The following is an 11,517-nucleotide window of genomic DNA, read 5'->3' on the forward strand; positions in this document are numbered from 1 at the left end:
AATCTCTATCCCATCCACACACTACTCCTTTCCCCTGCCGAGTGAGTCACGCCTACCCCGAAAGGGAAATGGCTTAATGGTGTAATAATAATAATAATACTTGTCATTTTAAAGAAGACCGTGGCTACGTGTGCCGGAAGTTCCGTACGAATAGACGGTTTTCTATCACTATGAACAACGGAACCTGATATATGGACTATTTGTACCGATAATTCGTTATTGATACTCGTTGTAAGTTCATTTTTCTCCCCCCTCTCTCATTTTTGCGTTTTCCGGTAAGAGAAATTCTGGTCTTATGCCCGGGAAATGCCCCAAGGAATTCAAAATAACAGTTCTATGTAAAATGCATACTAAACGCGTTATTTTTTGGAATTTTTCCATAATTGATTATATTTATTCGATAAATGAAAAGTTTCCAAGTATTTTAAAATTAATTTTCAATTGTTTAAACAATTTTATTTCCACCAAATAGTGAAAAGTTAGTATTTTCTGGATTGAATCACGTATTTAACGAATTTTAAAATTAATAATTTTCTGTTTAGGATATTGGCAATTGTTTATATAAGCTTCATTTCCTTACATTTTCGTCCCTGTAGAGTGTAAAAAGTTATTATTGTCTGGAATTAATGACGCAGTTAATGAATGTTAAGAGCGATGTTTTTTCGCGAAGGACAGACGAGATCTAAAAAATAAATATCTTTAACCTAATTGAAAAAAGTGGTTTACAAAATATTATTTAACAAATATTATTGTTTGAACAATTAGAATGTAAGCCCTGAGATAAGAAAACACAGAATTGAGAAGGCGCAAGTTAATGATTATTAATTTTTTAAATAATCGCCAACTGTCTTTTACAAAAAATAACACTCATAAGATTCATTAAATACGTCATTATTTCCCACTGTTTCCAGAAAGCAGTAAATTTTCAGGATTTGCAGGGGAAACATATGTTGAAAAAAAAATTTGAAATAACTGGAACATATCTTTAAAAATATTACTCAACGCTGGTGAATTGTTTATACAATTAATAAAGAAATACAGATTTTCTTTTTCCAGAAAAAGAACAAATTGGCTGGTGTGTGTGGCGGAGAGAGGGGGAGGGTCGATAACCAAATTTTTTATTTTGAAAAATGAATTTCAAGAGAAAATTGAAAAACATTTTAAATAACTTCCCAAACATTCGAAAAGGAACTTAGACAAATGTTAAGTAAAAAAATTAGGGTCAATTCAATTCCACACCATGAATCATTTTTAACTTGAAAAGATTTAAAAAAAATTTAAACGTAGTTTTTTGAAGATTTTGAACAACAAGTTTTCAAACTTTTTCAAAATTATGAAGTGTTTCAGGATAATAAAAAACTCTATGAATTTTAAGAAATAATATTGAAAAAGATTAGTCAACTTGTAAAAAAAGAACCTGGATGAGTTGAAGGATATTTTTTTAATTTTTAAATAATTTCCAAAAATTTTATGAAGAAAATCAAATCATATAACAAAATATTTAGAAGTTTTAGAAAAATTTCAAAACAAATTTTTCGTTGGTTCTGTCATACTGTGATAACAAATCCTTCAATTTGAATTTTCTCGTAACAGGATGATTGTTTTGATGGAACTTTTTTTATTTTCATGCAGTATACTTTTTCTCTCTTCCTAAAAATTCCCATTTTGTTGGTTATCTAGTTCTGTACTGTCACTCTTCATTTGCTTCCATGAACTTTATCCAAAAGAAAAGAAAAACAATTTTTTTGTGAATATACAACAAATTTGCAATCGACTTTTCCTATTGCGAGTAATTAAAAAAAAAGTGAATTTCTTTGTAATGCCATAAAGAAACTTTTCGGTAGTATTACCAATGAATCTAATCATTTTGAATTTTTTCGAAGTATAACTGCCTAAACCCATCCAAAGAAGTTTATAAATCTCGGTTCGAAATTTCAAATGTGAATTTTGGCGCGCTTGGTACATCGTATGTAGTCGGTGATACACGGAAGAGCTCGGTTATAACCGCGGTCAAAATGGCGTCGTCCGTGGAAAAGCAGCAGTAGCAGCAGGAGGAAAACTGCGTGACGTCACGCAAAAAGTAGTGTTCGGTGGTGGTCGTGGTGGTTATGAAAGATTGAGTTCTTCGCGGCCATAGAAAACGCTAGCGTGTGCGGATTTAATCAATGTGTTTCAGTGACTATGTGACAAAGCGAAACGCGTATGACTCTCGACATCACGCCTCTCGTCGAGAAGCATCCTTTCCTCGTGCAACCGGCTGCCCTCCGCAGGAGCGAGAAAGGCAGCGCGCGCGCCCGAGGGCTCTGATCCCCTGTCTGCGAATTCTCCATTCTCCAAAAATTCGCCTATTGTGAAAAAACGTTTTCGAAAATCCGCCCGCGTTTCGTCCCCCCGTCTGTCTGCTCTTCCCCTTCGCGGCTTCGCGACACGAACTCTCGCGTCCGAGATGGCCGGTAAGTAGCAGCTAAGCAACCGGGGCCTAGCCTAGCTCACCAGAGTCTCGATTCCACTTTTCGTAGAAAAAAACTTTACGCGCCAGGTGTTGTTCTATCTTTCTCTCCCTCTGTCTCGTACACGCAGTTCTTTCCAGTCTCTAAACTTCCTTTTTTTTCGCTAATCTCCTGCCACTTACCCGAATCTGAAGCTGAACCCGAACTACTGCGGCACAGCGAACCTTGACCCAATTTACTCTACGCACGGACGTCCGTCCTCCACTGGCGGACCTCGCGCTAGCGCTACGTTTCCGGATACTCCAATTCCGCATCCTCGCCAAACGGCGCCACTCACGTCGCAGCCTTGAGACTGATAATTACTGCATAGTGCCCAATTGTGCCATACTGTACTCATAGTGAATACACACGTCGCCGGATCAAACAACTTGTTCTCCTTCCCCAACCCTTTTTTTTTATCTCACCCACCCCCGCGATACCGGGGGGCAGATGCACCATAAGTACCCGGCGGCGGTCTAGAGACGAGATGGATTGCGGCGAAACTTCAAGTAGGCCCCGTTTCTTCTTTCAAGCAAATTGCATTCTCATACAGTTCACTGGCTCTTTGATCTCCTCTCCTGACGTCCTGCTGCCTGATGCCTGGCCTTCGTTTTTCGCACTCTCTTTTTCCTCTACACTATTTTACACTAATTATCAGTACTTACTCAGTGTAATTCACAAATTAAACAGGTTTTGGGTTGGTTTTTTTTCTTTTCAGTTAAACAATTATTTTGTTCCGAGTTGTGTACAACATTTGAGGTTAAATGTGTCATATTTTGGAGCATTATGAAAATTTAATTAGTAACGGTTATATTCAATTTTTGGGTTGTGAGGAAATAATGCTTTACTTTTTGGCACAAGTTTACACGTGTGTTGATAAAGAGTGGAGAATTTTTTATTTTTAGAATTTTTTGTCATTAAGTAAAGTAATCAACGGGAAGAATATTTTTTACCATAATTTATTTTTATTGTACTCATCTTCAAGTGCTCCATGCTTATTAAACGAAAGATCTGATTTTGTCAAGATCACATAATAATCCTTTGAGGTTAGAAAACACTTCAACTAATAGTTTCTTCTTTTCTGTAGTAACTTTGAATAATTTATTATTATTATTATAGTATTAACTTTATTTCCATCATGCTTCAAAAGTAAAATTTTAATACACTCGCATTATTTAAAGATTGCTATAGTATCAAACAGTTTGGAAGATTGATTAAAGCCAATATCGAACCTGTAGTTATGCAGCTTTAAAATAATTAGTTTATGTCAGTCGTTTCAAAATAATTTAAGAATTGGACGAAGGTAAACTTTACATTTCAAAGTTGTTCTTCATAATATATCGCTGTGGCAGGTTGCTTTAGAACGTTTTTTAAACTTGTGGTATTTAATATTTTCGAAATTCATTCATTTTATTGGTTTCTTATCAAAAAATTGTTATATACTATTCTTTGAAAATATGTTAACAAGCTCTGTCGAACCAATAAATTTAATGTAATAGTGCTAAGCGCAATATTTTTAATTTATAAAGATTTGCTTTAAATTTGTGTGAAAATGATGACCATTTCCATATTTTAAGTACTAAGATGAAAAGGGCTAAATTAGTGAAAAAATGTGACCACCAACCCTATAAAAGTGACACAAATATTTGTTTATTTAGAAATTGACCACTATTGTAAATTTTTAAACCTCACCAAATTGTTTAAAATACCTTGAAATCTTCTAAAAGCTCATAAAATCCTATAAATTTATATAAAAATCCATCAAATAATTTCAAATACTATGAAGACATTTATAACAATTTTTGAACCGTGATAATCAATTGAACAATTTTAAAAGTCTAAATTACTATAAATTTTCCTTAAATTCCTTTAATTAATTTGAAATGCCCCATGATTCTTTTTAACCTAAATACCTTTAAAATATTTTGTAATCCTCATAAATTCTCTGAAATTTCGTAAAATGTTTACAAAACAATTGCAATTCTGTCAAATGCCTCGAAATCTTTAAAAGTAACTTAAAATGTTGTGAAATATTTTAAAATACTTCGCGAATCCTTCAAATCTTTTAAACTATTTTGGGGTCTGTGAATATTTCTTTAAATTCCTCGAAATATTTTACAAAATCCTCAGATTACTCTAGATCCCGTGAAGTCTTCCAAAATTATTTGAAATCCATTAAAATCTTTCCATAGACTGAAATCTCAAATGATTGTTGAAAATCCCTTAAAATATTCTTGAAAAACTTGCAAATCTGTACGAATTCCTGGAAATGTTTTAAAGTTAGTTGCAATCCTTTTGGTAATACAGTGAAAATTTTTGAAATACTTTGTAAATCTCTGAAATTTTTCAAAATACTTTGCAATTTCTGAAAATTCTTTGAAATTCACGGAAGCCTTTACAAGTTTTGTGATTTGCCTTGAAATATTTTCAAATACATTGAAAACATTTAAAAAATCGTTAGAATCTCTACGAATTACTTCCAGTCTTCTAAAATTATTTAAAATATATTTTAATTCTTTCGTAGGTCATTAAATCTCAACAGATTTTTGGAAATCCTTCGAAATATTCTGGAATCACTTGAAATTCTTCTAAAATCGGAAAATTCCTTGCTTTTTTCAGTTATATGTAACCCTTAATATGATGTACTTATGAAGTACTTTGTAAATGCCTCAAATTTTTAAAAATACAGTAAATTTCATAAAGGTTCTTTGAAAACAATGTAAATCCTAAAAATTCTTTGAAATCCATTGAAACCTCTATAAATTTTGGGATATACCCTGAAATATTTTGAAATCTCTCAAAGTCCTTTGAAATATTCTTAAATCGGTTAAAACTCAGAAAGTCTCCGACATCTATTACAATTCTTTAGTCTATACACTTTTAGAAATCATTTTAAATCGCATAATATTCTCTCTAATCTCTTAATTTGATCTAAAATCTTTGGAAATTTCTAAAAATCTCTTGAAATAATTAGAAATATCTTTAACAATTTCGAAATTTCGAAAGTATTTTTAAATTGAGAGTTAACAGCGGACTTCGTTTTTTAATTTTAAATTTAATATATGGAGTAATTTTAATTCATTCAAAAGCTGGATTTTGTCGAGATTAGAAGTATGCAAAAAATAAACAATTTAAAAAAATATGAATGGGCAAAGAATAAAGGTATGGGAACGTAGTTGTTTACAAATTATAAAACTTGATAAGGTACTTTTTGAAGAATTTTCTTATGATAGTTCCTTATAAAGTCGTTCTATAACTTCAGAATACGTTTCTTCGCACTTTTTACAGTAAAGTTAGATTTAAAGAACACAGTTTAGCGTTTTATTCTCGAAATATACGTTAAAAACTGTAGAACGTAGCTGACGCGAATTTCGTTGACAAGGATAAATATAGCTAAAAAATTATTAAAAAGAACTTTTCAAAAGTTCTGAATAGTTTTTAGTCCCAAACACTAGGAGACGAAGCACCTAATTTATGGGTGATATTTAAAAATAAAATAATTCTCAATAAAATTACTGCGGGCAATAATTCCGAACTTAATTTGAAATGACCCATATATTGGTACTAACTAATATATCAAACATATTATTTTTAGCCGAAGATAATAATATTTTAACCAGGAAATTATTTGTGCGTTGTGCTGTTTTTATGGTATTAATGGGCATAAATGCTGAATCGTTTACTATAAGAATTTCTCACAAATAATTTCCCTGCTTTGGTAAAGAAATGTTGCCTACTTTCTTGGGTTATTTGCACTGTGACTTCGTAAATTTCACAATCCAAGATCTGGTTTGGAATCATTCTTTTTCTAATACATACAGTTTCTTATAAATCACATCGCTCATACCTAACATTAAGTACAGAAAAACTTACGTGGTTGGAAACCTAAAAACCAGAAGCGAATTCATTGCTAAATGTTATGTTTTTATACATTTTCAATATACCAAATTTCGTTTACACAACAATGTTTTGCTTTCGTCAGAAGCCAAATTTTCCAATTGTCCTCATAATTTGAAAAGCTTGCTTAGACCTTTTTTTTTAAGTTACAAGTCTTCCCCTTATCTGAAATAATACTCGAGTAAACTCAAATTTATATTCTAATAAATCTTTTACAAACTTATGTGATAAACTGGTTACGGCAAAGAATTCAACGCTTAAATAATAAAGTTCCAGCATCAATTTGCATATTTCTTGGACCACCCTCGCTTTTTATCATGCTAATAAAGGCTTTTTCTTGTTTGATCGCAGGTAATGGCGATATCCAATGGTGTTTCTCTCAGGTTAAAGGAACCTTAGAGGATGATGTCACTGAAGGTAATTACTGTCTTCTTCATTTACGTAGATTAAACAAACCTGAGAAACGTTATCTTATCATTCTTTGCACTCCGAAATGAGGTTCGTAGAGTGCCTTAGCGTAGCGTTTAGCTTCCACTTTGATGAATATCTTGATATAATTACTGCGTTTCTTCGGCTTTATGTTTATCGATGTGTATTTTTATGCTTCCAGCTGACATTATTTCGTGCGTCGAATTCAACCACGATGGTGACCTTCTTGCAACGGGAGACAAGGGTGGTCGAGTAGTAATTTTTCAGAGGGACCCTATTGTGAGTTGAATTCTAACAATGAGTCTTTAATCTAGTTTGTTAAATTGTTATTTTAATCTTATGCTAGAGTTTAAGCTTCATCCGAGAGGCTAATTACTTTAGCAATATGCTGCACATTCTCTCTGCAATTCTTTTTATTCCCTCCATATGAAAAAGTATTTGGGAAAATTCAGTATAGGTTTATAATGAGTTTTCCTATCTTGGGGTGTCTAGTGACCTTGAAAATCTTGACTTCTCCCTAAAATTTTCACGAGAATCTTCAATTAATTTTGTTTTTCTTATTTTGAAACCGTTATTTTATTGAAATGCGAAAAGTAATTTAAATCTTGTAGTCTATCATAAAAAAAAAAATTCTCGTTCAGAAGACATCTTGCTACTGAAAAAGTTTTTTATTTATCAAAATATAATTCACCTTTTACTATTGCAGAGTAAAGAGATTTCTAGGCCTTTTCTTTAGACTTTATAAAATATTTTATATACGGAAATGAACAGGCTTCAATATTGTGAATAATTTTTCAAGAGTATTTCAATGGTTTTAAAGTATTTAAAAGGATTTTCAAGATTTAAAAAAGCCGTGTAGAACAGATTTCAAATATTTCACAACAATTTACAAAAGTTTCAAAAGGTTTCAAATCATTTTAGAAGATTTGAAAAAATTTCAAATAATTCAATGATTTCAATGAATAAAAAAGATTTCACAAAGGTTTAAGGGAAATTTCACAGATATTTGACAAACATTTCACAAAAATTTCATAAAGATTTTGAACATTTCATAAAGATTGCGAGGATTTCGAAGATTTGAAAAGATTTAACTAAGATTTGGAATAATTCAATGATTTCAACGAAATAAAAAGATTTCACAAGCAAAGATTTAAGAAAAATTTTACAAATATTTAAGAAGATTCGTGAAGATTGCAAGGATTTCAAAGATTTGAAAAAAAGCGTCTACATCAGATTTTAAAGATTTCAAAAGGTTTTACATAGGTAAAAAATATTTGTATAATTTCAAATGAATAAAAAAGATTTCATGCAAATTTCATAAACCTTTTAAAAGAATAAAAGATTTCAAAAAGGGTTGAGTATACCAGATTTAAAAGATTTTTAAACATTTCGAAGATTTTAAATGATTCCAAATGAATACGAAAGATTTCAAAAATATTTTAAAGATGTTCAATTAATTCAAAAGGTTTTAACAAATTTGAGAAGATTTCAATGATTTCAGTCTAACACAAAAGATTTTAAACACAAAGATTTAAGCACACTTTCACAAATATTTTTAAAAAATTCACAAATATTTCAGATTTCAAATATTTTACAAAAATTAAAACATTTTACTAGAAAAGACGAATTTTTAACAAAATACATACATTCTTATACAAATAGTAGAATTTTCAATCAAGAAGATTAATTTTTTACTAGAAAAGATCAATTTGAGCGTGAGTTTTAAATAAAATAGTTTAATTTTCAGTTAAAAATTTTTTTAACCAAATTAATTAACCTCTAAGAAAGCAGGTCAACTTTCAAAAAAGGAGTTTAATTTTGAATCTGCAAAAAAGATGAGTTTTCAACGAAAAATCTAGCAGTTTATATTAAAAATTGAAGAAGAAAAACAGTTGGATTGAACCAACAAAAACTAATTTTCAACAAAATACTTGAATCCGCAGCTGAAACAAATCGATTTTTCACTAAAATAGATTAATTTTCAACCAAAAAAATTTATTTTCTGCCATAAAGACGAATTTTCAACAAAATAATTGAATCTCTAACTAAATCAAATCGATTTTTAACTAAAATAGATTAACTTTTTACAAAAAAATTCTTTTCTACCAAAAAAGACGAATTTGCAACAAAATACATAAATTCTCAACTTAATTGTGAAATTTTCTAGTCAAAAATATGAATTTTCAACAAAAAGGTTAATTTGCAACCGAAAAGATGCAAATTTCATAAACCTTTTAAAAGAATTCTAAAGATTTCAAACAGCGTAGAGCATACCAAATTTGAATGATTTTAAAACATTTCGAAGATTTTAAACGATATCAATGATTTGAAATGCATACCAAAAATTTTCAAAAATATTTTAAAGATGTTCAATTAATTCAAAAGGTTTCAACAAATTTGAGAAGATTCCAATTATTTTAATCTAACACAAAAGATTTCATAAACAAAGATTTAAGCAAACTTTCACAAATATTTTCAAAAAATTCACAAATATTTCAGACTTCAAGGATTTCAAATATTTTACAAAAATTAAAAAATATTTCACAGAAATTTCAAGATTTCACAAATATTTTAAATACTTCAAGAGATTTCAACGAATCCACAACGATTTCAAGGATTTCAAAAACGACTTATGTTCGCAAAAAATTTAGAATTTGTTTTTTTATGTTTCTGCTTTCTTGAAAAAATTTTGGACAATAAAAATGAGATGATTAATTTTTTAGATCAGTAACAAACTGTTATTTCATTATTAAATTTAAAAAGGGGGACCTGCAAACAATTCTTGACCTGGAAGACCTGGAAAAGACCTTGAATTTCCTTCCTAAGAACCGCTAAACACCCTGTATATATAAAATCACAAGAGATTGAGCATAGAAATAAATAATGTTAAAATATTGAAAGTAATTGACGATATCCAAAGAAAAGATTTTAAAGGATTTGAAAAAATTTCAAAATATTTAAAAAAAAAGGCATTGAAAATAATTGTGTAGGATTTCCAAATATTTCACATGATTTTTAGAAAACTTTGGAATATAAATTAAATTTCAAGGGGATCTTCGAGGTTTCAAAGATTTGAATCGTTTTTTAGGCATTTCAAGGTATTTAAAGGAATTTATTGAATCTTTAAGGGTTTCTAGTAGTTTGAACGGGTTTTTAGAGAACTTTAATGAATAAATTTAATTTAAATATTTAAGTTATTTAAAATGATTTCTACTCTTTTTAATGGATCTTTACGATCTTGAAAGAAAACACTTTAAGGGATTTGAATGGGGTTTTTAAGGAGAACTTCGATGAAAAAGTTCAATTTAATTTATATTCAAGGGATTACAAATGATTTTCACTTTTATTGGATGTTTACAATTTCAAAAGGAAGGGTTTCGAGGGCAGTCAAAAGATGAATAAAGTTGCATTGGATTTTGAAAGATTTCCAACGATTTTAAGGCATTTAAAGGATTTTATTCAATATTTTTACTGATTGTAATGGATTTCTACAATTTTCAAATGAAAAATTTTAAGGCATTCCTATATAGCTTTGTCAATTAAATTAAATTTCAACGTATTTCAAAGAATTCTGGAGATTTAAAAGGTATTTTTTAGAGAGCTTAAATGAAAAAGTTTAAATTAATTCAAATATTCAAGGGATTCCAAATGATTTATACTTATTTTTAATGATTTCTAAGATCTGCAAACGAAAGATTTCAAGGTATTATAAGTTATTTCAATTAATTTGAAATGATTTAAAATAATTTTGTAGAATATTCCAAGATTTCTAGAGTTTTATAGAGAAATCTGGAAAATAAGTGAAATTAAAATTAAATTTCAGGGGGTTCTCAGCGAATACAAAGATTTCTTAGGATTTAACTGGTATTTTAGAGAGAAAATTTAATGAATATTTCACAAGATGGAAGGGACTTTATAGGACTTCCAAATATTTAAAAGATTTTAGCGAATTCAGAACAGGATAACAGATTGCATGGGATTTAAACGGATTTCAACCATTTTAATTGATTTAAAGTTATCCAAAACGATTTTCATGGCTACAAAAAAGTTGGAAAAATGTTAATATATTTAATTTTTTTTATATAATAATAAAAATCAAATGAATATATATTTTAAGTAAATCAGCAGAGAAAAAAACAAAAAAAAATCCATTTTTGCTTCACCTTTCAATATGCTGCACCATGCAAGCAAACATTTTCACAATTATAGTGATGATAAGTTGTGATTTTATAGAAATTTACCTTAAAAATTATATAAAGGACACTAAAAAATGTTTATTGTAATGGATTTTATTTAATCTTAAGAGAACCTTGAAATTTGCACTTTTTTTGCAATACCTTTTTAAAAAATAGTTAATATATGAACGGTTCACAATTTTTAAATTTCAATTTCGAGCGCTTCTAATTTGAATTTGTTAGGTCCCGGAAGCTCGTATTACAACATTGTCATATTGATATGGGCACTATGCCATAATTCAGTGCTTATTTAGTGCTAATTTATGCTGCAGAAAAGAAATTTTGTGCCCGGTAATTTTGGCCAAAAACATGTGGTAATGCTAGCTTCAGCTGAAGCCACAACTCCGGTATGCGAAACTCGGAAACTATTAGTGATATCAAATTCCTCTTTGCGCAGAAATTTAGTGCTAATTAAGTGCTGTGGATTTATGCCTTGCAAAAAATCCGGGCACTTTTTTTTTACCAAA

General features: G+C 29.7%; 1 protein-coding gene across 4 annotated transcripts in view; it reads left to right on the top strand.

The window, feature by feature from the left end:
• LOC117183122 (protein phosphatase PP2A 55 kDa regulatory subunit) overlaps positions 1-11,517 on the top strand; it is a 164,626-nt gene that overhangs the window by 118,910 nt on the left and 34,199 nt on the right. For 2 of the 4 annotated variants that reach the window (XM_033376303.1, XM_033376302.1), the window contains 2 exons: positions 6,738-6,803; positions 6,997-7,094. In XM_033376303.1, the coding sequence (XP_033232194.1) occupies positions 6,738-6,803; positions 6,997-7,094 (164 nt within the window). Of the gene's footprint in view, positions 1-2,033; positions 2,999-6,737; positions 6,804-6,996; positions 7,095-11,517 lie in introns of those variants that run through there. The other 2 variants (XM_033376304.1, XM_033376305.1) reach the window with 2 other exon arrangements.

This window comes from Belonocnema kinseyi, chromosome 2 (assembly GCF_010883055.1).
Source record: "Belonocnema kinseyi isolate 2016_QV_RU_SX_M_011 chromosome 2, B_treatae_v1, whole genome shotgun sequence".
NCBI lineage: Eukaryota > Metazoa > Arthropoda > Insecta > Hymenoptera > Cynipidae > Belonocnema > Belonocnema kinseyi.